This window comes from Chiloscyllium plagiosum, unplaced genomic scaffold (genome assembly GCF_037043375.1).
Source record: "Chiloscyllium plagiosum isolate Xiang-an unplaced genomic scaffold, Cpla_swu_hap1 HiC_scaffold_21, whole genome shotgun sequence".
NCBI classification, from domain to species: Eukaryota; Metazoa; Chordata; class Chondrichthyes; order Orectolobiformes; family Hemiscylliidae; genus Chiloscyllium; species Chiloscyllium plagiosum.
This window is the reverse complement of record NW_028270159.1, coordinates 2,603,416-2,628,106: the sequence shown is the minus strand read 5'-3', so window position 1 is coordinate 2,628,106 and position 24,691 is coordinate 2,603,416. Positions and strand designations below refer to the sequence as shown.

Sequence of the window (24,691 nt, the reverse complement as noted above, 5' to 3'; positions counted from 1 at the left end):
CTGCATTGAAGTTTATCTGGCAGGTGCCTGTGCATTGATAGGTCCCTCTGAAATCACTCGGCATCATCCTCACAATTCACTGTTCTTAGTTTTGGATCATCTGCAAATTTAGAGATTTTTCCCTCAACATCCATCTCCAAATCATTTATATAAATCAGGAAAAGCAATAATCCCAACACTGATCCCTGGGGAATACCACCTTCTAACTCCTCTCCGAACTGAGTAATGCCTATTGGATACCTGCCTTCTGTTTCCTATCTTTTAGTCTACTTCTATTCCATGCTGCCAAGGACCCATCAATCCTAACCATATCTAATTAACTTCTTTTTCTAAGTGTATATTTACCTTATTCTTCACTATAGCCTCCAATGGTTTTCCCATTGACATCAAGCTGACAAGTTTGTAGCTTCCTGGGTTATCCTTTGCACCTTTTTTTAAACAGCGGTGTCACATTTGTGATGGTCCTGTATCCTGGGACTAATCCTGTGTTCATAGAGAGGCCTGTCAATGGCCCTGTGATTTTCTCCCCAATCCTGTGTTCATTGAGAGGCCTGTCAATGGCCCTGTGATTTTCTCCCCAATCCTGTGTTCATTGAGAGGCCTGTCAATGGTTCTGTGATTTTCTCCCTAATCCTGTGTTCATAGAGAGGCCTGTCAATGGTTCTGTGATTTTCTCCCTAATCCTGTGTTCATTGAGAGGCCTGTCAATGGTTCTGTGATTTTCTCCCCAATCCTGTGTTCATTGAGAGGCTTGTCAATGGCTCTGTGATTTTCTCCCTAATCCTGTGTTCATTGAGAGGCCTGTCAATGGTTCTGTGATTTTCTCCCTAATCCTGTGTTCATAGAGAGGCCTGTCAATGGCTCTGTGATTTTCTCCCTAATCCTGTGTTCATAGAGAGGCCTGTCAATGGTTCTGTGATTTTCTCCCTAATCCTGTGTTCATAGAGAGGCCTGTCAATGGTTCTGTGATTTTCTCCCTAATCCTGTGTTCATTGAGAGGCCTGTCAATGGTTCTGTGATTTTCTCCCCAATCCTGTGTTCATTGAGAGGCCTGTCAATGGCTCTGTGATTTTCTCCCTAACCCCTCTCCGCAATCTAGGATGTATCACATCCAGGCTTGGTGATGTCTCTACCTGGAGTATTGCCAGATTTTTACGGCCTCCTCTTTATCCATCACCTGTACTGCTCAGTTGCTCAAACCCCACATTTTCAATTGGATCCTTGCCACCACTTCCTAATTTGGTAAGGACAGACATGGGGCCTCAGCTGGTTGCAATCTATATTAAAGACTTTGACAGATAGTGACTTATCAAGGCTTTCTGATAATAAACTCAAAGGCAACTAAGATGTGAGGAGGCCGGAGGCTGTAAGTGAGATTAAGTGAGTGAGCAACCAAAAAGAGAAGTCTAGGTAACATGTCTAACAATCAAACAGATTCTGTAATGGTCAAACAATCTTTTAGAATCAGTTTAAGGAACATTTGTCATTATCCTGCTGTGAATTTAAATGCAGATCATCATCTGGCAAAAATTAAATGTGAACTGAAAATACCAAAAAAAAGTGAGACCATTTAGATGTCGGGATGTTGAAGGATGAAAACCAGAGCAAGGAATTCATTCTGAACAAGTTTGGTGTCTCGGGATTCCAAACAAACAGTTCTCAGAACAAGAAAAACAAAACAAATTACTAAGTGCGGAAGAAAGTTACACAACATACTTGTGAAAGAAATAATACTAAAATGGAAAAGGGGTAGATGAGGGGTAGATGGCAGATGAGATTGTGGCAATGATGACAGGGAGGAAGAAAAGCACTTGTGATGACATTGACATTGAAAAGAAAATGAAGAATATATGTCGGCAGCTAAAGAGAAATGGTGTCGGAAGATAGATGTGTGAGCCAGAAATCAGCAAAGCTAATAGATATTTTGTTTTATTGTGAGGGAAATTCAAAGCAAGAGTAGGGAGGTTATGTTTCAGTTATTCAGTAAGACTGCATCCGGAGTACTGTGTACAATGCTGGTCATTGTACTTACACAAGGATATTAATTTGGTGCAAACAACTCCGAGAAGCTTTACCAGATTAACATTGGAATGAGCAGATTTATTTGAGGAAAGGTTAGACAGGCTAGTCCTCTATCATCTGAAATTTAGAAGAATTAGTGGTGATGTATTTGAAACATGGAAGATTCTGAGGGGACTTGACTGGGTGGATGTTGAGAGGAAGCTTTGGAGAATCTAGACGTTGGTGTCAAAAAAGGTGGCACCCATTTAAAACAGAAAAAAGAAAGTATTTTTCTGAGGATTGAGTGTCTTTGGAATTCCATTCCTCAAAATGCACTGGATGCAGAATCTTTAAATATTTCGAGGGCAGAAGTAGACAGATCCTTGATGACCAAGGAGATGAAAGATTATCAGGATATGCAGGAATGTAGAGTTGAGATCAGCAGTAATCTTATTGAGTGGTGGAGCAGATTCAAAGGGCCAAGTTGCGACTGTTGTTCCTTGTTTGTGTAAGAAAGTATGAAACTGGAAAAAAATCTCAAAAGACGAGTAATTCAGTAGAAGACAAACTCCTTGAAAGATAAAAAGGAATGGTGGAAAAAAACGTGCAGAAAAAACAAATGTTGACATCATTTGATTGGATTAGATTACATTACAGTGTGGAAACAGGTCCTTCAGCCCAACAAGTCCACCCCGCCCGGCCGAAGAGCAACCCACCCAGACCCATTGCCCTACATTTACTACGGGCAATTTCCCATGGCCAATTCACCTAACCGGCGCCTCTTTGGACTGTGAGAGGAAACCCACGCAGACACAGGGAGAACGTGCAAACTCCACACAGACAGTCACCTGAGACCGGAATCAAACCTGAGTCCCTGGTGCTGTGAGGCAGCAGTGCTAACCACTGAGCCACCATGTTTTTGTTTTAATTAGATTCCCTACAGTGTGGAAACAGGCCCTTTGGCCCAACAAGTCCACACCGACCCTCCAAAGAGCAACACCCCCAGACCCATTCCCCTACATTTACCCCTGACTAATGCACCTAACACTAAGGGCAAGTTAGCATGGCAAATTCACCTAACCTGCACATTTTTGGACGTGGGAGGAAACCGGAGCACCCGGAGGAAACCCACACAGACACTGGGAGAACGTGCAAACTCCACACAGAAGTTGCCTGAGACGGGAATTGAACCCGGGTCTCTGGCGCTGTGAGGCAACAGTGCTAACCACTGTGAGGCAACAGTGCTAACCACTGTGCCACCGTGCCGCCTCTTTGGAAAGAAAGGTAGGAACAAGATAGAAGTGAATTGTAGATGGAACAAATCAAGGGAATCCTTAAAGTGTAGAGGGAAATGATGGACCAAACAGAAAATCTGATGCACTTCCAATGTAAAACTGGAAGACTAGAAACATGACAGACTTGTGATACACAGATTATAAATATTGCTGATAGATTGAGAAGATGTCTTTTAAAATATATGACAGGAAATGAGTGTGAAGATTTGAAGAGGTTGGTTTCACACGGGAACAGATGATACCACAAAGTGACAGATGTGCAGAAATAAGGAGGACCGTCGAGAAAACTAGAAGATCCTTTTGTGAGGGTGAAGACGTGTCACTGACATAAAGACTCAGGCCTAGAACAGGAAATTACTCCTCAAAAGCACCATTCTTTCGGCTGTCCTGTCTCCATCAGAAACCTAGGAGAAAGTGAGGACTGCAGATGCGGGAGAGTCGAGGGTGCATTCCGGGAAAGTACAGCAAGTCAGGCAGAATCCGAGGAGCAGGAAAATCGATGTTTTGGGCATAGGCCCTTCATCAGGAATCCGTCAGAAACCTGGACAATAAGTTTTGAGGAAGGAAACAGGGGTGTTTGAAATGTGGATGTAAAATGCACACTGAAAATTCCACACACTGGCCACAAGAGAAATTAAGAGTTGCTTCAAATTGCAAGAGCAAAATCTACAGTTAACAGTGACATCCAAAAAAGAACGTGTCAGTATTTCAGCTGTTGGATCTGAGCTGAAAAGCTGCAGTGATCTCTCCTCGAGGATAAAGGCAGCGGGAAGAGGGGTCAACCAAGATGTCATTGGATGATGGATGTCCCAGGGTGGTCACAAACAGGTGTGATGTTCTATGTCAGGAGATCTCCTGCCGGACGAGGTGGAAGCAGCAGGAACTGAAGGATTATGGGGAGTTTATGGGATGGTGGAGGTGAAGCCCAGGATAAACCATGATCACGTTGAACAGTAGAGCAGGCTCAAGGGGCCAAATAGCCTACTCCTACCCTTCATATTGATAGTGTCAGTTTGTTATCCTGTCTTAGCTGAATACTGTCCCTTCTACCCTGTCACCCCAGGCCAGGCCAGCTACTGCTTCCCTTCACACTGGCATTCTGTGATTTTACTCAAATCTGGGGCCTCGATTTCAATGACAGGTTTTGCTGAAAATTATTGTTGCTTTTTTCCTTGTATTTTAATATTGCTTGACCTGATTTTCTGTTTAATATTTCTTCATGTACTGACTGTTCCTTTCCTTCTAATCTTCTGCAGCATCCTCCTCCTCTTCCTACAACTTTGCTTTTCTTAGTCCTCAGGGCTTCAGTGTTGCATCTCAGAACTCTGCTCCTTTCTGGTCAGGTACATCTGCCTTTGTCTCCTTCTCTCCTCCTCAGTTAAAGTGTCACATCTACAAAATAATGGGCAAAGCTGGAGACCTCTGACCTTGGACCTGCTGGACTGGTTTAAGAGTCACTTTCCATGCACCATCTGAAACACAGCGTTGGGGTCAAGAGTAAACAAGGTTCACATGTGCGTTATAAAGGCTATCCTTGTTCTCAGCCCCCACTGTCAATATAGTAAACAGAGACACCTATGCCAGCAGCTCCATAACTTCAGGGTGTCCCTTTGCAGCCAGTGGAGCTCAACTAGGAATTAGTCATCATTGTGGATACACAATGATGTGATTTAGCAGGTGAAATGTTTCTTAAGAGGAGGACCACATTGGGCTAGATGTTCTGAGGAGAGATAATCTCACGCAGATTGGCACTCTGCCCTGCCCATTTTCTTATGCAAAGAGAGAACTTCATGTTTCTGCAAGGTCAGTGCTTCTTCCATTCTGACAAGTTCCTGCTAGTGTAGATGTGTCAGGGTGAAGGCAGACCACATCCCTCTTTCCCCAGAATTCGCTGCGTGTGCTGATGTTTAAAGGTGCAGAATTCCAGACAGTGGCTGTCAAACATTACATCCCAAAGCTAAGTGTGAGGTTAGAATGCCAGCTAGGTAGAGTGCTTAGGGGCAGGAGTTATGTGCCAGTGGGTAGGTGGCAAGGGGGTCAGGCATATGATGTGTTTAGTGTAGGTCAAGGTAGGTGGGTGAAGTCCGACAGGGAGTGGGGAGGGGGGTGAGTCTGCTCTAGCAGTGGGGACATTGCGTGTGATGTCAGGGAAGGGGGAGGGGTTGGGTCCAGAACAGGTTAGTCAGGGTGTTAGGTATTGGGTATTGCGTTAGTGACTGGGGATATACTGGATCTGTAACTTAATAGATGTAATTGGGAGTATGTGAGGTAAAATGTTGGAAAACAGTGACAGAATCGGACAATCAGCACAGATTTACAAAAACAAAATCATGCTTGACAAATCTGCTGTAATGTTTCAAGGGTGTATTGAGTCAGGTTAATGAGGGGGATGAGGGATGTGGTTTACTTGGACGTTCAGAAGGCTTTCTGATAAGCTGCCACCAAAGAAGTTAATGTGCAAATCCTGAGTGCATGGGATTGGGGGTTGTGTATCAACACTGATAGAGAACTGATTGGCAGACAGGAAACAAAGAATAGGGATAAACAGGTCTTTTCTGATTGGCAGACAGAGGCTAGTAGAATATTGCAGAGAACAGTGCTTGGATCCCATCTATTTACAATATATGTTAATGATTTACCTGAGGGAACTAAATGTGTGATCTCCAAATCTGCAGATGACTCAAAGCTGGCTGGGAGGGTAAGCTGTGAGGAGGATGCAGAGATGCTTCAGTGTGATTTGGATAGGCTAAGTGAGCAGAGGTCAGGCTGATGCAGCATAATGTGGATAAGTGTGACATTATCCACTTTGATAGCAAAATCAGGAAGGCAGATTATTACCTGGATAGTGATGGGTTGGGAAAGGGGGTTGAGACCTGGGTGTCCTCATACACCAGATGCTGAAAGTGAGCAGGCAGTAAAGAAGGCAAATGGGGTGTTGGCCTTCCCAGTGAGAGGATTTGAGTAAAGGAGCAGGGATGTCTTGCTGCAATTATACAGGCCTCTGGTGAGATCACACCTGGAGTATGGTGTGCAGTTTTGGTTTCCTTATCTGAGGAAGGATGTTCTGGTGATGGAGTGAGTGCAGTGACGTTTTACCAGACTGATTCCTAGGATGGCAGGACCGGCATATGAAGAGAGATTGGATTAGTTAAAATTATTCAAGAAGAATGAGGGAGAATCTCATGTCTAATATTCAACAGGCCTAAGGAGAGAAGATGCAGGAAGGATGTTCCTGATGACCCAGGAGGCTAGAACCAGGGATCAAGGTCTAAGGATATAGTGATGTGGTTTAGCAAGGATATGGGATAGGTCATTTCAGACTGAGATGAGGAGAAATGCCTACCCAGAGGGTGGGGAGCCTGTGGAAGTCACTACCACAGAGAGTAGTTGAGGCCAAATATTGAATATTTTCAAGGAGTTAGATATATTTCTAAGGGCTAAAGGGATCAAAGGTCCTGAAGGAAAAGCAAGAAAAGGGAACTGAGTTGGATAATCAGCCATAATCTCTGGGAGAGCTGAATAGCCTACTCCTCCATTTATCTGTTCCTCTTTTTAAAGTATGGAGAAGTTGAATACTGACTCGAGTTAGGAAATGTATTTAATGGTTTAACCTTTCCTGAGTAGCTACTTAATTTCTGAATTCTCCAATTTAAATGGTAACTTCTGGAGAGTTCCATGCAGGGGAATTCCCAACGGAATCTTCAGTTTCCCAGGCAATCCCTTCGGAGGCTGCTGTGATAGGGAATCCTCAGGATCCCCGTGTGCAGCTCCCACCTATGGCTGTTGGAAAGTCCCAGCTGTGACCTCAGCAGGCAATGTCTTTCTCTTGCCATGAGCTTGGTTTTTTTTCATCCAACGCTTAAAAACCAGCTCTTGAAATGTTCTGTTCCATTGTGTACTTTACTGATCAGAAAGAGTTGTCATGATCAACATTGTTCACGATGGCATCTTCACGATGGCATCAGTCCACAATGTTTACCCCAGTTATTTGCTCCTGGTTTTCATTACTTCACCTTTCACTGTCAATGGGGGTGGTACCAGGGGACTGGAGAGTGGCGAATGTTGTGCCCCTGTTCAAAAAAGGGAATAGGGATAACCCCGGGAATTACAGGCCAGTTAGTCTTACTTCTGTGGTAGGCAAAGTAATGGAAAGGGTACTGAGGGATAGGATTTATGAGTATCTGGAAAGACACTGCTTGATTAGGAACAGCCAGCACGGATTTGTGAGGGGTAGGTCTTGCCTTACAAGTCTTATTGAATTCTTTGAGGAGGTGACCAAGCATGTGGATGAGGGTAGAACAGTGGATGTAGTATACATGGATTTTAGTAAGACATTTGATAAGGTTCCCCATGGTAGGCTTATGCGGAAAGTCAGGAGGCATGGGATAGAGGGAAACTTGGCCAATTGGATAGAAAACTGGCTAACTGGTCGAAGTCGGAGAGTGGTGGTAGATGGAGCCCAGTTACAAGTGGAGTTCCGCAGGGATCAGTTCTGGGTCCTCTGCTGTTTGTAATTTTTATTAATGACTTGGATGAGGGAGTCGAAGGGTGGGTCGGTAAATTTGCAGATGATACGAAGATTGGTGGAGTTGTGGATAGTGAGGAGGGCTGTTGTCGGCTGCAAAGGGACTTAGATATGATGCAGAGCTGGGCTGAGGAGTGGCAGATGGAGTTCAACCCTGCCAAGTGTGAGGTTGTCCATTTTGGAAAGACAAATAAGAATGCGGAATACAGGGTTAACGGTAGGGTTCTTAGTAAGGTGGAGGAACAGGGGGATCTTGGGGTCTATGTTCATAGATCTTTGAAAGTTGCCACTCAGGTGGATAGAGCTTGTAAGAAGGCATATGGTGTATTAGCGTTCATTAGCAGAGGGATTGAATTCAAGAGTTGTGAAGTGATGTTGCAGCTGTACAGGACTTTGGTTAGGCCACATTTGGAGTACTTTGTGCAGTTCTGGTCGCCTCACTTTAGGAAAGATGTGGAAGCTTTGGAGAGGGTGCAGAGAAGATTTACCAGGATGTTGCCTGGAATGGAGAATAGGTCGTACGAGGATAGGTTGAGAGTGCTAGGCCTTTTCTCGTTGGAACGGCGAAGGATGAGGGGTGACTTGATAGAGGTTTATAAGATGATCAGAGGAATAGATAGAGTAGACAGTCAGAAACCTTTTCCCCGGGTACAACAGAGTGTTACAAGGGGACATAAATTTAAGGTGAAGGGTGAAGGTATAGGGGAGATGTCAGGGGTGGGTTCTTTACCCAGAGAGTGGTGGGGGCATGGAATGGCTGCCTGTGGGAGTGGTAGAGTCAGAATCTTTGGTGACCTTTAAGCGGCAATTGGATAGGTACATGGATGGGTGCTTAAGCTAGGACAAATGTTCAGCACAACATCGTGGGCCGAAGGGCCTGTTCTGTGTTGTATTGTTCTATGTTCTATGATAAAGGTGATCAACATCTTAATTATTAAAGTTTTGCTGAAGTTTCTTTTGAATGTCTCCACTCAGTGTTTAACCCCCGACCTATTGGCATGGCGACAGCACGATATAACTTTGCAGCACGTGACATGCGTGAGCTGTCACTTCAGGAAGGAGACACTGTGAAGATCTTCAACAAAATTGGGGGTGACCAGGGCTGGTGGAAAGGTGAAGCAAATGGAAAGGTGAGTGTTGGAATGCAGCAGGAATAAGAAACCACTCTCCCCATGATGAACCCAGTCTTATCCCACACTCTCTGTCACTGTCTTAAATTTTAATACCCCACAAAAATAATCCCAATCTCCTCCTCCCTCCATTTAGCCTTTAATATTCTGCTCTTCTCATCCCATTCCCTGCATACTCTAGTAACCCACAAAGTCTCACTACACTCCCCACAACTTTTAATATGACTCTTTTTGAAGCAATTTTTCATTTTAAGATGAGAGAGGAGCAGAAGGAGGCCATTCAGTCCATCCAGTTGACTCTGCTATTCAGTGAGGTCTTGGCTGATCTGATAATATTCCACTCCATTTTCCTGCCTTTTCCCAATAGCCTTTGATTCCTTTTCTGTTTAAAAAAATCTGTTTATCACAGCCTTGAATATACTTAAAAACACATCCTTGACAGGCCCCTGTGGTTAAGAATTCCAAACATTCACTACCCTAAAAGAGAAGGAATTCCCCTTCATCTATGTCCTCTCTCTCCTTACGCTGAGATGATGTCCTTTGGTTCTAAAATCTCCCACCTGGAGAAACAACCTTTTTGCATCTCCCCTGTTAAGTGTTTTAAGAGTCTTAATACGTTTCAATCATGTCTCCTCTCATCTTTCTAAATTCTAATCAGTACAGGCCCAAACTATTCTACATCTCCTCATAAGACAGTACCTCTATACCTGAGAACAATCTAGTGAATCTTCACTGAACTATATCTAATGCCAGTATATCTTTTCTTAGATAAGGGGCCCAAAGCTGTTCTGTATTCCAGCTGTGATCTGACTTGTGCATTATACAGTTTTACCACTATTTCCCTACTTTTAAACTCTGATTCCCTTTGGACCAACATTTCGTTTACCTTCCTTATGACCAATTGAACTTGGATGCTAGTTTTTTGTGATTTATGGATGAGGACTCCCAACTCCCTCATTTCTGTAGCTCCCTGCAGTCTTTCTCCACCTAAATAATATTCAGCTGCTCTGTTCTTCCTGCGAAAGTGCATAACCTCACATTTTCCCACATTATATTCCTCCTTCCAAGTTTTCAGCCACTCGCTGAACCTGTCTGTGTCCCTCTGTTGACTGCTTGTGTCAGCCTCATAGCTTGTCTGTGTCATCAGCAATGTTGGCGATTGTACAGTCATTCGTCCATATCCATGAGGGTTCTGTTCCTCAGAAGTCCCACCTATGATGAAATTCACAAGTGCAGAGCTTGTTTAAAAATAAGTTAAAAATCACGGATGTGTGAATTCTGCCTGCAGATGTTGATTTTTGGTGTTACTTATTTTTTGGCGTGAATTGGCAAATTCATGATTTGTGATTTTGTGGATGCAGTGTATATACTGTACATTCATTTTCCTCATCCAAGACATTAATGTATGTTGTAAATAATTGTGGCCCCATCACTGATCCCCGTGGCATTGTAATTGTTACAGGTTGCCATCCTGAAAGAACCTCCTTTATCCCAACACTGTCTTCTATTAGTTAGACAATCCTTTATCCATGCTAATATACTACCACAACCCTATAGGCTTTTATCTTATTAAGGAGTCTTTAAGTGTGGGACCTTTTCAAATACCTTTTGGAAATCCTTCTGGTGTCTCTATATCTATATCTATAGCTATCCTATATTTATCCTGTTCATTAGCTCCTCAAGGAACTGTAATAAATTTCTCAGGCATGGTTCCCCACATGAAGCCATGCTGACTTTACTTGATTATGTGATGCATGTCTTAATGCTCTGCTATCACATCATTTCCCCAATCACAGATGTTAAGCGAACTGGCCTATAGATACCTATTTTCTTTTGGCTCCCTCCATTTTTGAGTTAAATGTGTTACATTGTCAGTTTTCCAATTTTCTGGGCTTTTCCAGAATCTGAGGATTCATGGAAGATTACTACCTGTGTTTCACTTTAATTGAATATATTTGATCATCTTCACCATCTGAACAAACAAATAAACAAAGATATGAATTAGAAGCAGGAATAGGCTGCTCAGCTTCTCAGGTCAGCTCCACCATTCTATAGGATCGGGACTGATCTGATTATTCCACATTCTGCCTACCCCCAGTACCTTCCACACCCCTCCCTACCACTGCCTGACTAATGTTTATGGATTCTGCTTCCACTGTCTTTAAAGGAAGATCATTCTTAAGACTGACCATCCTCAGAGAGGAAGATTCTCTCCTCAGCTCTATCGCAATGGGGCAGCATGGTGGCTCAATGGTTCGCACTGCGGCCTCACAGCGCCAGAGACCCGGGTTCAATTCCCACCTCAGGCGACTGACTGTGTGGAGTTTGCACGTTCTCCCCGTGTCTGCGTGGGTTACCTCCGGGTGCTCCGGTTTCCTCCCACAGTCCAAAGATGTGCAGGTCAGGTGAATTGGCCATGCTAAATTGCCCGTAGTGTTAGGTGAAGGGGCAAATGTAGGGAATGGGTATGGGTGGGTTGCTCTTCAGAGGGTTGGTGTGGACTTGTTGGGCTGAAGGGCCTGTTTCCACACTGTAGGGATTCTATAAAAACATTCTATTCTATTCCCTCAGCAGAACCTCCTTCCTCCTGTTTGTATCATTCGTACCAATGTGGACCACAATGCAGATCATTCCCCTCCCACTCCAAGTCCTTCTACAGCCCAGATGAGAGATCCTGAATGCAGGCACCAGGCAGATAACACAGGCTTTGGGACTCTCGATTATAGCCACAGAGAACAGTATCACTGATTATAATGACATTTGTTCTTTTTCTCTCCACCCCCCCACTCCCCGAGGCTCCCTGTGCCACAGTGCTATGGACAGTTTGTTCATCCTCCCTACAGCTCCTACTCTTGTCCACGTAGGGAGCAAGAACCTCAAACCTGTTTGACACACTCAACAGCTGAGGCTCCTTTAACACTACCTCCTGCAACCCTCTACCTGCCTCGCCTGTAGTCCCCTGTTGTTGACCACTGTCCAAAATCAAGGTCATTAATCTAAGGGATGTCACTGCCACACACCCCTCCCCAATGTGCCACAATATTTGAAGCTCAGACTCCAGCTCATTGACTCGGAGCCGGAATTCCTCTCACAACCAACACTTGTTACAGATGTGGTCACTATGAACCACAATGGGGTCATCAGAGACAACACATCACCTGGCCTGGCATCTGTTTTATTTATTTTTAAAAAATGTCCTACTTTTAGCTTCTAACCTGTAAATATTTCCCCTATTTACACCAAATCCCCTCAAAATCTTGGCACATGCTGAAGTATTTAGCAAACATTTTCTAACTGCCAAACCCCATCTAACATTTTTTTTTTTACGGTGTGGAAACAGGCCCTTCGGCCCAACAAGTCCACACCGGCCCGCCGAAGCACAAACCACCCATACCCCTACATTTACCCCTTACCTAACACTACGGACAATTTAGCATGGCCAATTCACCTGACCTGCACATCTTTGGACTGTGGGAGGAAACCGGAGCACCCGGAGGAAACCCACGCAGACACGGGGAGAACGTGCAAACTCCACACAGTCAGTCGCCTGAGGCGGGAATTGAACCCGGGTCTCTGGCGCTGTGAGGCAGCAGCGCTAACCACTGTGCCACCGTGCCGCCCATTGGACACCATGCTTCAGTTTTGTAAACTCTGACAGGTTGGCTACAGCCAATACCTTGCTTGTTATGAACATCCAAAGATGTTGATATGAACTGCCAGGCTTTGGAACAAAGTCTTTGTATGCCTGACATCACACAGGCACTGAGAGTTGTATAACACATGACTCATTTGTGTGGTGGTCAGAATGTCAGTTTGGCTTGATGACAGTCTCCTGTTTGTGGCAAACACTACTTCATGTTATTACATCATGATAGCAACATGAAACTGTCCTAGAAAGGGACAGAACATATACACATTGTGTCTGTTTCAAATTAAAATAGGTGACAGCCATTCTCTGGTACATTCTTCAGTTTAATACCTTCACTAATCAGTGTCAACCTGACTGGTTTAAATTTAAACAAAGCCTAGCAGTGTTTTGTCAGTCATTGTCTAAATGGTATGTTTTTTCTGACAAAGTTTCAACCAGAGTCCATAAGACATAGGAGCAGAAATTAGGCCATTCAGCCCATCGTGTCTGCTCTTCCATTCAACCATGGGTGATAAGATTCTCAATCTCATTCTCCCGCCTTCTCCTGTAACCCTTGGTACTCAAGAACCTATCTATCTCAGTTTTAAATGCACCCAATGACCTGGCCTCCACAGCCCTCTGTGCCCAATGAAATCTACAGATTCACCACTCTCTGGCTGAAGATCTTTCTCCTTATCTCCACTGTCTTCCCTTTACTGTAAGGCTATGCATTTGGGTCCTAGTATCTCCTCCAGGCCTTTCAGAATTCTGTACCCCCTCATCCTTCTAAACTCCATGAGTATAGACCCAGAGTCCTCAAATGTTCCTTATATGGTAAGCTTTTTATTTCTGGAATAATTCTTGTGAACATCCTCCAAACACGCTCCAGGGTCAGTAGATCCTCCCTGAGATTAAGGGGCCCAAAACTGTACCCAGTTCTCCAAATGTGGTCTGACCACAGCATTAGAGAGCCTCAGAGGTACATCCCTGCTTTTATATTTAAGTCCTCTCAAAATAAATGCCATCATTGCATTTGCCTTCCTAACTACTGACTCAACCTGCAAGCTTACCGTGAGAGAATCCTGGACTAGAACTCCCAAATCTCTTTGCACTTCAGACTTGAGGATTTTCTCCCCATTTAGAAAATAGTCCATGAGGAGAGAGTGAGGACTGCAGATGCTGGAGATCAGAGCCGGAGATGTGTTGCTGGAAAAGCGCCGCAGGTCAGGCAGCATCCAGGGAACAGGAGAATCAACATTTTGGGCATAAGCCCTTCTTCAGGAATGTCAGGCTGGACATTTTTCAGGAACCTGAAGAAGGGCTTATGCCCGAAATGTCGATTCTCCTGTTCCCTGGATGCTGCCTGACCTGCTGCGCTTTTCCAGCAACACATTTTCGGCAGAAAATAGTCCATGCCTCTTTTCTTCCTTTCAAAGTGCATGACCTCACACTTTCCCATGCTGTACTCCATCTGCCACTTCTTTGCCCACTCTCCTAACCTGTCCAAACCCTTCTGCAGCCTCCCTGCCTCCTCAATGCCACCTGTCCCTCTACCTATCTTTGTATCATCTGCAAACTTAGCCAGAATGCCCTCAGTTTCTTCACTTTATACTTTATAAAGTCAAATGTTTGTGGGCCCAAAACTGAGCCTTGTGGAACACCATTGGTCACCGGCTGCCATCCTGAGAAGGACCCCCACTCTCTGCTTTCTGCCAGAGAGTCAATCTTCTATCCATGCTAGCACCTTGCCTCTAACACCATGGGCCCTTATTTTACTCAGTAGCCTCCTGTGCAGGACTTTGTCAAAGGCCTTCTTGAAGTCAGGTAGATAACATCCATAGGCTCTCCTTGGTCGAACCTATTCATTACTTCTTCAAAGAATTCTAGCAAATTTGTCAGGCATGATCTCCCCTTGATGAAATCATGCTGACTTTGCCCTATTTATCATACACTTTCAAGTATTCAGAAATCTCTTCCTTCACAATGGATTCCAGGATCTTACCCATGACTGAGGTTAGGCTAATCGGTTTGTAATATTCTGTCTTTTGCCTTACTCCCTTTTTAAACGGGGGTGTCATGTTAGCAACTTTCCGTCCTCTGGGACCCTCCCCGATTTTACTGATTCTTGAAAGATCACCGGTAACGTTCATCATTTGCCAACCAATCACCACTCTCTTCTCATACAGGATAAATCATTGTTCCCTTTTACACTGGTATTCTTGTGAATGTCCTGATGAGCGTAAGTCAAAATGCTTCAGTATATAAGTCTATTTTTCCTCAGCACTCGAGTCTGGCATTATTATCCAATTAAAGGGTGGATTCCTTCAATCTATTCTTCCCACATGTAATACTTCAGAGTACTTTAGTTGAACTGTATTTTACCATTAACTGGTTTCTGTGTCCTCTGCTGCCTTTCATTGATATCATTGTCACAATTTGTTACAACCCAGTTTGATGTCCGTTTAAGATTCCTAGATTCAAATGAGTTTTGTGTAACTATATCATTCCCTCTCGCTTGCTTGTGCTCGCTCTCTTTTCCCCCCCGTCCTCTCTCTTCCCCCCCCTCCCTCCCCCTGCCCCCCCGCCCCTCTCCCCCCTCCCCCCTCCCCCCCCGCGCCTCTCCCCCCTCCCCCCCCGCCCCTCTCCCCCCTCCCCCCCTGTCCTCTCCCCCCCCTCCCCCCCCGTCCTCTCCCCCCCCTCCCCCCCCGTCCTCTCCCCCCCCCCTCCCCCCCCGTCCTCTCCCCCCCCCCTCCCCCCCCGTCCTCTCCCCCCCCCTTCCCCCCCGTCCTCTCCCCCCCTCCCCCCCCCGTCCTCTCCCCCCCTCCCCCCCCCCGTCCTCTCCCCCCCTCCCCCCCCCGTCCTCCCCCCCCCTTTCCCCCGTCCTCTCCCCCCGTCCTCTCCCCCCCTCCCCCCCCGTCCTCTCCCCCCCTCCCCCCCCGTCCTCTCCCCCCTCCCCCCTGTCCTCTCCCCCCCCGTCCTCTCCCCCCTCCCCCCCCCCCCCGTCCTCTCCCCCCTCCCCCCCCCCCGTCCTCTCCCCCCCCCCCGTCCTGTCCTCTCCCCCCGTCCTGTCCTCTCCCCCCCCGTCCTCCCTCCCTCCCTCCCCTCCCGTCCTCCCTCCCTCCCCCCCCGTCCTCCCTCCCTACCCCCCCCGTCCTCCCTCCCTACCCCCCCAGTCCTCCCTCCCTTCCCTCCCCCCCGTCCTCCCTCCCTCCCCCCCCAGTCCTCCCCCCCCTACCCCCCCAGTCCTCCCCCCCCTACCCCCCCAGTCCTCCCCCCCCCGTCCTCCCTCCCTCCCCCCCCGTCCTCCCTCCCCCCCCCCCGTCCTCGCCCCCCCCCGTCCTCCCTCCCCCCTCCGTCCTCCCTCCCTACCCCCCAGTCCTCCCCCCCCGTCCTCCCCCCCCCGTCCTCCCTCCCCCCCCCCGTCCTCCCTCCCCCCCCTGTCCTCCCTCCCCCCCCCGTCCTCCCTCCCCCCCCCCGTCCTCCCTCCCCCCCCCGTCCTCCCTCCCCCCTCCGTCCTCCCTCCCTACCCCCCCAGTCCTCCCCCCCGTCCTCCCTCCCCCCCCTGTCCTTCCCCCCCCCCGTCCTCCCGCCCCCCCGTCCTCCCCCCCTCCCCACGTCCTCCACCCTCCCCACGTCCTCCCCCCCCCCTCCCGTCCTCCCTCCCTCCCTCCCCCCCCCCGTCCTCTCCCCCCCCCCCGTCCTGTCCTCTCCCCCCGTCCTGTCCTCTCCCCCCCCGTCCTCCCTCCCTCCCTCCCCTCCCGTCCTCCCTCCCTCCCCCCCGTCCTCCCTCCCTACCCCCCCGTCCTCCCTCCCTAACCCCCCAGTCCTCCCTCCCTTCCCTCCCCCCCGTCCTCCCTCCCTCCCCCCCCAGTCCTCCCCCCCTACCCCCCCAGTCCTCCCCCCCCCCCCCCCGTCCTCCCTCCCTCCCCCCCCGTCCTCCCTCCCCCCCCGTCCTCGCCCCCCCCGTCCTCCCTCCCCCCTCCGTCCTCCCTCCCTACCCCCCAGTCCTCCCCCCCCGTCCTCCCCCCCCGTCCTCCCCCCCCGTCCTCCCTCCCCCCCCCCCGTCCTCCCTCCCCCCCCGTCCTCCCTCCCCCCCCCGTCCTCCCTCCCCCCCCCACGTCCTCCCTCCCCCCCCGTCCTCCCTCCCCCCTCCGTCCTCCCTCCCTACCCCCCCAGTCCTCCCCCCCGTCCTCCCTCCCCGTCCTCCCTCCCCCCCGTCCTCCCTCCCCGTCCTCCCTCCCCCCCCGTCCTCCCTCCCTCCCCCCTCCCCCCGTCCTCCCTCCACCCCCCCCGTCATCCCTCCCCCCCCCCGTCATCCCTCCCCCCCCCGTCCTCCCTCCCCCCCTCCTCCCTCCCCCCCCTCCGTCCTCCCCCTCCCCCCCCTCCGTCCTCCCCCTCCCCCGTCCTCCCCCCCCCGTCCTCCCCCCCCCCGTCCTCCCCCCCCCGTCCTCACTCCCTCCCGTCCTCCCTCCCGTCCTCCCTCCCCCCTCTGTCCTCCCTCCCTCCCCCCTCCGTCCTCCCTCCCCCCTCCGTCTTCCCTCCCCCCTCCCCCCGTCCTCCCTCCCTCCTCCCCCCGTCCTCCCTCCCTCCTCCCCCCGTCCTCCCTCCCTCCTCCCCCCCGTCCTCCCTCCCTCCTCCCCCCCGTCCTCCCTCCCCCCGTCCTCCCTCCCCCCTCTCCCCCCCCATCCTCCCTCCCCCCTCTCCCCCCTCTCCCCCCCCCATCCTCCCTCCCCCCTCTCCCCCCCCCATCCTCCCTCCCCCCTCTCCCCCCGTCCTCCCTCCCGTCCTCCCTCCCCCCTCTTCCGCCCCGTCCTCCCTCCCCCCTCTTCCCCCCCGTCCTCCCTCCCCCCTCTCCCCCCCGTCCTCCCTCCCCCCTCTCCCCCCCGTCCTCCCTCCCCCCTCTCCCCCCCGTCCTCCCTCCCCCCTCTCCCCCCCGTCCTCCCTCCCCCCCTCTTCCTCCCTCCCCCCCTCGTCCTCCCTCCCCCCCTCATCCTCCCCCCCCCGTCCTCCCTTCCACCCCCCCCCGTCCTCCCTCCCCCGCCCCCGTCCTCCCTCCTCCCCCCCCCCCGTCCTCCCTCCTCCCCCCCCCGCCGTCCTCCCTCCTCCCCGCCGTCCTCCCTCCCCCCCCCCGTCCTCCCTCCTCCCCCCCCCGTCCTCCCTCCTCGCCCCCCCGTCCTCCCTCCTCGCCCCCCCGTCCTCCCTCCTCCCCCCCCCCGTCCTCCCTCCTCCCCCCCCCCGTCCTCCCTCCTCCCCCCCCCCGTCCTCCCTCCTCCCCCCCCCCGTCCTCCCTCCTCCGCCCCCCCGTCCTCCCTCCTCGCCCCCCCCCCGTCCTCCCTCCTCGCCCCCCCCCGTCCTCCCTCCTCGCCCCCCCCGTCCTCCCTCCTCGCCCCCCCCCCGTCCTCCCTCCTCGCCCCCCCCCGTCCTCCCTCCTCGCCCCCCCCCCCGTCCTCCCTCCTCGCCCCCCCCCCGTCCTCCCTTCCCCCCCCCCCGTCCTCCCTCCCCCCCCCCCCGTCCTCCCTTCTCCCCCCCCCCGTCCTCCCTTCCCCCCCCCCAGTCCTCCCTTTTCCCCCCCCCGTCCTCCCTTTCCCCCCCCCCGTCCTCCCTTTTCCCCCCCCCCGTCCTCCCTTTCCCGCCCCCCCGTCCTCCCTTTCCCGCCCCCCTGTCCTCCCTTTCCCCCCCCTCCGTCCTCCCTTCCCCCCTCCCCCGGCCTCCCTTCCCCCCTCCCCCGGCCTCCCTTCCCCCCCCCCCCGTCCTCCCTTCCCCCCCCACCGTCCTCCGTTTCCCCCCCCCTCCCTTCCCTTCCCCCCCCTCCCTTCCCCCCCCTCCCTTCCCTTCCCCCCACCCCCCTTCCCTTCCCCCCCCCTTCCCTTCCCCCCCCCGTCCTCCCTTCCCCCCCCCCCGTCCTCCCTTCCCCCCCCCGTCCTCCCTTCCCCCCCCCCCCGTCCTCCCTTCCCCCCCCCCGTCCTCCCTTCCCCCCCCCCGTCCTCCCTTCCCCCCCCTTCCCTCCCTTCCCCCCCTTCCCTTCCCCCCCCTTCCCTCCCCCCCCGTCCTCCCTTCTCCCCCCCCTCCCTCCCTTCTCCCCCCCCTCCCTTCTCCCCCCCCCGTCCTCCCTTCTCCCCCCCCCTCCCTTCTCCCCCCCCCTCCCTTCTCCCCCCCCCCGTCCTCCTCCTCCTCCTCCCCCCCCCCCCGTCCTCCTTTTCCTCCTCCCTTCCCCCCCCTTCCCCCCCCCCCCGTCCTCCCTTCCCCCCCCCCCCGTCCTCCCTTCCCCCCCCCCGTCCTCCCTTCCCCCCCCCGTCCTCCCCCCCCCCGTCCTCCCCCCCCCCGTCCTCCCTTCCCCCGCCCCCCCCCCGTCCTCCCTTCCCCCGCACCCCCGTCCTCCCTTCCCCCGCCCCCCCCGTCCTCCCTTCCCCCCCCACCCGTCCTCCCTTCCCCCCCCCCCCGTCCTCCCTTCCCCCCCCCCGTCCTCCCTTCCCTCCCCCCCGTCCTCCCTTCCCCCCCCCCCCCCGTCCTCCCTTCCCTCCCCCCCCGTCCTCCCTTCCCCCCCCCCCCCGTCCTCCCTTCCCTCCCCCCCCGTCCTCCCTTCCCTCCCCCCCCGTCCTCCCTTCCCCCCCCCCCGTCCTCCCTTCCCCCCCCCGTCCTCCCTTCCTCCCTTCCCCCCCCCCCGTCCTCCCTTCCTCCCTTCCCCCCCCCCGTCCTCCCTTCCCCCCCCCCCCCGTCCTCCCTTCCCCCCCCCCCCCCGTCCTCCCTTCCCCCCCCCGTCCTCCCTTCCCCCCCCCGTCCTCCCTTCCCCCCCCCGTCCTCACTCCCCCCCCCCGTCCTCACTCCCCCCCCCCGTCCTCACTCCCCCCCCCGTCCTCACTCCCCCCTCCCCCCCCCCGTCCTCCCTTCCTCCCCCCCCCCCGTCCTCCCTTCCCCCCCCCCCCGTCCTCCCTTCCCCCCCCCCGTCCTCCCTCCCTCCCTCCCCCTTCCCCCCCACCCCCGTCCTCCCTCCCCCTTCCCCCCCCCGCGTCCTCCCTCCCTCCCCCCCCCCCGTCCTCCCTCCCTCCCTCCCCCTTCCCCCCCCGTCCTCCCTCCCCCTTCCCCCCCCCCGTCCTCCCTCCCTCCCCCCCCGTCCTCCCTCCCTCCCCCCCCCCCGTCCTTCCTCCCTCCCTCCCCCCCCCCGTCCTCCCTCCCTCCCTCCCCCCCCCCGTCCTCCCTCCCTCCCCCCCCCCCGTCCTCCCTCCCTCCCCCCCCCGTCCTCCCTCCCTCCCCCTTCCCCCCCCCGTCCTCCCTCCCCCTTCCCCCCCCCCGTCCTCCCTCCCCCTTCCCCCCCCCCGTCCTCCCTCCCTTCCCCTTCCCCCCCCCCTTCCCCTTCCCCCCCCCCCTTCCCCTTCCCCCCCCCCTTCCCCCCCCTTCCCCTTCCCCCCTCCCCCCCTTCCCCTTCCCCCCTCCCCCCCCTCCCCCCCCTTCCCCCCCTTCCCCTTCCCCCCTCCCCCCCCTTCCCCTCCCCCCCCCTCCCCCCCTTCCCCTTCCCCCCTCCCCCCCCCTTCCCCCCTCCCCCCCCTTCCCCTTCCCCCCTCCCCCCCCCTTCCCCTTCCCCCCTCCTCCCCCTTCCCCTTCCCTCCCTCCTCCCCCTTCCCCTTCCCTCCCTCCTCCCCCTTCCCCTTCCCTCCCTCCCCCTTTCCCCCCCCCCCCCGTCCTCCCTCCCTCCCTCCCCCTTCCCCCCCCCCCCGTCCTCCCTCCCTCCCCCTTCCCCCCCCCCCCCCCGTCCTCCCTCCCTCCCCCCCGTCCTCCCTCCCTCCCCCTTCCCCCCCCCCCCCGTCCTCCCTCCCTCCCCGTCCTCCCTCCCTCCCCCTTCCCCCCCCCCCCCCTCCCCCTTCCCCCCCCCCCCGTCCTCCCTCCCTCCCCCTTCCCTCCCCCCCCGTCCTCCCTCCCTCCCCGTCCTCCCTCCCTCCCCCTTCCCCCCCGTCCTCCCTCCCTCCCCCTTCCCCCCCGTCCTCCCTCCCTCCCCCTTCCCCCCCCCCCGTCCTCCCCGTCCTCCCCACGGTCCTCCCCACAGTCCTCCCTCCCCCCCGGTCCTCCCCACGGTCCTCTTCCCCCCTCCATGTAACTGTACTGTAGACTGGATCAGCTGATACCCTGGTCACATGTTGAAATCACTCACTGAGCTCAGGGGTCTAATTGGTTCTTTTCTTTCTGACAGATTGGCTGGTTTCCTTCAACATACGTAGATGAGGAAGGGATGCCATGATTGGTCGCTGAGACCTCACCTTCTCGACAGAAACCATTTATTTTGCACATTCCAACATCCAGGATCCAGGATCTGATCCTTGCTCTTGCGCTGGTGGCAAAGGATTTTCAGCAAACTTCCTGCTTTTTACTGATGACTCTTTTAGGATTTTCAGATTGGTTATCAAAAGATTCCTTCTGTTGTATATAAATTCTTTATTCAAAACAACCAATCAGAATGGGAGTAACTCTAGTCGATTGTAGTGTTTGAATGTTTGGGGAAGAATGTGTTTGTACATGAAGTGTGTGTGTGTGAGTGAATGTGTGAGGGGGACGGGGTACATAGGATCCTTTCTAAAAGTCATTTGTAATTATTTTACCAAGTAGCAACGCCACAATGTATGTGAATATTTTAAGGAATGTTTTTAGGCTTATGCCAGTGTATATATTTGGATTTATTGTGGGTTAAATGGAATTATAGTTTAAAATTATCACTCAATTTGTTGAAAAATGGATTGAAAATGTAAATTGGTACAATTATTTGCACTGGCTAACACACAGAAAGCAGTTGGTTTGAAGAGACTGGGAGAATCTGTGTTGCTGCTTGGAGTTGGGGTGCAGGGAAAGATTTCAGCACAACTCACTACTCTTTCTCTGTGACAGAAGTATACTGAGGCCGAGAAGCTGATCAGACAGTGATTGCAATTCCAAGACTGTACCTTTCACAAAAACAGGAAATAAAAGCAACTGTTTCTTTTTATTTTCTGAATGGTGTGATTGAACATGATCCTGTCAGTGCGTGGAACTTCTAACTACAAGCTACAGATACAGCAATGTGGATTCGGTTGTAGGACCAGTTTCTGTGCTCACTTTGATGTATTAACTCTTGCAAGTGCTGCTTCTTATTTCTGGAGCTGCTGAGGTTGTAATGCCCAGTGCACTATCCTATTGAAGATCAGTACATGGCAGGACTGCAAGACATCATTTTCTGATCTGTACCTCACACAAATGTTAATGCACAAAATAAAGAGTCATGAAGTTGTTGTGATATATTCATGTGGGTAGAGGGCTGGTTCATGGACAAAGTCGAGAGAAATGGGGCATTTTCAAGTTAGCAGGATGTGATTTGTGGAGTGTTACAAACATCAGGGGTGGGGCCTCAGCTATATATAATCAATACTAAAGACTTGGAAAAACAGGTGGAAGTAATGTGTGCTACAAGGATCGGTGCTGGGTTCACTGTTCTTCCTCATTTACATAAATGATTCCTATGTGAACATAGGAAGGAGAGTTAGTCGGCTTGGAGATGACACCAAAATTGAAGGTGTAGTGGACAGCGAAGAGGGTTACCTCAGATTACAACAGGATCTGGACCAGATGGGACAATGGGGTGAGAAGCGGCAGATGGAGTTTAATTCAGATAAATGTGAGCTGCTGCATTTTGGGAAAGTAAATCTTAGCAGGACTTATACACTTAATGGTAAGGTCCTAGGGAGTGTTGCTGAACAAAGAGACCTTGGAGTGCAGGTTCATAGCTCCTTGAAAGTGGAGTCGCAGGTAGATAGGATAGTGAAGGCGGCGTTTGGTATGCTTTCCTTTATTGGTCAGAGTATTGAGTACAGGAGTTGGGAGATCATGTTATGGCTGTACAGGACATTGGTTAGACCACTGTTGGAATATTGTGTGCAATTCTGGTCTCCTTCCTATTGGAAAGATGTTGTGAAACTTGAAAGGGTTCAGAAAAGATTTACAAGGATGTTGCTAGGGTTGGAGGATCTGAGCTACAGGGAGAGGCTGAACAAGCTGGGGCTGTTTTCATTGGAGCGCGGAGGCTGAGGGGTGACCTTAGAGAAGTTTATAAAATCATGAGGGGCATAGATAGGGTAAATAGACAAGGCCTTTTCCCTAGGATGGGTTTAGGGTGAGAGGGGAAAGATACAAAAGAGACCTAAGGGGCAACTTTTCACACATAGGGTGGTGTGTGTATGGAATGAGCTGCCAGAGGAAGTGGTGGGAGGCTGGTACAATTGCAGCATTTTAAAGGCAGTTGGATGGGTATATGAATAGGAAGGGTTTGGAGGGATATGGGCCGGGTGCTGGCAGGTAGGACTAGATTAGGTTGGGATATCTGGTCGGCAGGACGGGTTGGACCAAAGGGTCTGTTTCCGTGCTGTACACCTCTATGACCCTAATTATTATGTGTTTACCAATAATACAAATGTAGGTGAGAATGTAAGCTGTGACAATGGGCAGTGAGGTGGCTGGTAGATTACAATCTGGGGACCAGAAGTTTTCATCTTGTTTGAAATTGATACAGTATGTTTTTTAAATGTCTGGAATACTGTGTGCAATTTGATCTCCATATTTAAGGAAGGATATGCTGATATTGGATCTATTCCAACAAAGGTTCACTCTATTGGTCCCAGGGATAAGGGGGTTGTGCTATGATGAGAGCTGAAACAAATTGGGTCAATAGTCACTGGAGTTCCACGGAAACAATGAACTGGGAAAAAGTACTGAAAGGAATAAAAGTAAAACGCTGTAGATGCTGGAAATTGGAAATAAAAACAGAGCATCTCAGGTCAGGCAGTGTCTGGGGAGAGAACAACAGAGTTAATGTTGAATTTAATTACTCTTCTTTGGAACTTCTTTATCCCCACACTGTTTCCTTACCCTTCGAGGATGGTGTAAAGAAGCTCTGAAGAAGAGTAATTAAATTCAACATTAACTCTGTTTCTCTGTCCACAGATGCAGAGGTTTTCCAGCGCTTTGTTTTCATTTAAGAATCTGAAGGGGTTTGATGAGTAGAATGTTGCGAGGCTGTTTCTACGAAGTGGGGGACCTGGAACACGGGTCACAGTTTCAGCGTAAGGTGATGATCATTTCAGACAGGCTGGAGAAGAAATGTCTGTATTCCCAAGGTTGTGAATCTTTGGAATTCTCTGTCCCTCATCGTTCGATGCTCCATCATTTATTTAAGACTATGATTAGGCTGAACCTTTAGTGTCTCCAAGATTTGGGGCGTATGGGCAAAGGGAGTGTAGGGATGTGGAATTGAGGTGAAGATTGGGCCTTCATTATATTGAATGGCAGAGCATAGAACATAGAACAATACAGCACAGAACAGGCCCTTCGGCCCACGATGTTGTGCCGAACATTTGTCCTAGCTTAAGCACCCATCCATGTACCTATCGAATTGCCGCTTAAAGGTCACCAATGATCCTGACTCTGCCACTCCCACAGGCAGCGCATTCCATGCCCCCACCACTCTCTGGGTAAAGAACCCACCCCTGACATCCCACCTATACCTTCCACACTTCACCTTAAATTTATGTCCCCTTGTAACACTCTGTTGTACCCAGGGAAAAAGTCTCTGACTGTCTACTCTATCTATTCCCCTGATCATCTTATAAACCTCTATCAAGTCACCCCTCATCCTTCGCCGTTCCAATGAGAAAAGGCCTAGCACTCTCAACCTATCCTCGTACGACCTATTCTCCATTCCAGGCAACATCCTGGTAAATCTCCTCTGCACCCTCTCCAAAGCTTCCATATCTTTCCTAAAATGAGGCGACCAGAACTGCACACAGTACTCCAAATGTGGCCTAACCAAGGTCCTGTACAGCTGCAACATCACCTCACGACTCTTGAATTCAATCCCTCTGCTAATGAACGCTAATACACCATAGGCCTTCTTACAAGCTCTATCCACCTGAGTGGCAACTTTCAAAGATCTATGAACATAGACCCCAAGATCCCTCTGTTCCTCCACCTCACTAAGAACCCTACCGTTAACCCTGTATTCCGCATTCTTATTTGTCCTTCCAAAATGGACAACCTCACACTTGACAGGGTTGAACTCCATCTGCCACTCCTCAGCCCAGCTCTGCATCATATCTAAGTC

General features: G+C 51.9%; 1 protein-coding gene across 6 annotated transcripts in view; it reads left to right on the top strand.

Moving 5' to 3' along the window:
* vav2 (vav guanine nucleotide exchange factor 2) overlaps positions 1-21,547 on the top strand; it is a 216,647-nt gene extending 195,100 nt beyond the window's left edge. For 4 of the 6 annotated variants that reach the window (XM_087998128.1, XM_087998124.1, XM_087998129.1 and 1 more), the window contains 3 exons: positions 4,553-4,639; positions 8,797-8,951; positions 20,762-21,547. In XM_087998128.1, the coding sequence (XP_087854254.1) occupies positions 4,553-4,639; positions 8,797-8,951; positions 20,762-20,809 (290 nt within the window). In that variant the 3' untranslated portion in view covers positions 20,810-21,547. The remainder of the gene's footprint in view (positions 1-4,552; positions 4,640-8,796; positions 8,952-20,761) is intronic. The other 2 variants (XM_087998126.1, XM_087998127.1) reach the window with 1 other exon arrangement.
* The last annotated feature ends 3,144 nt before the right edge of the window (positions 21,548-24,691 follow it).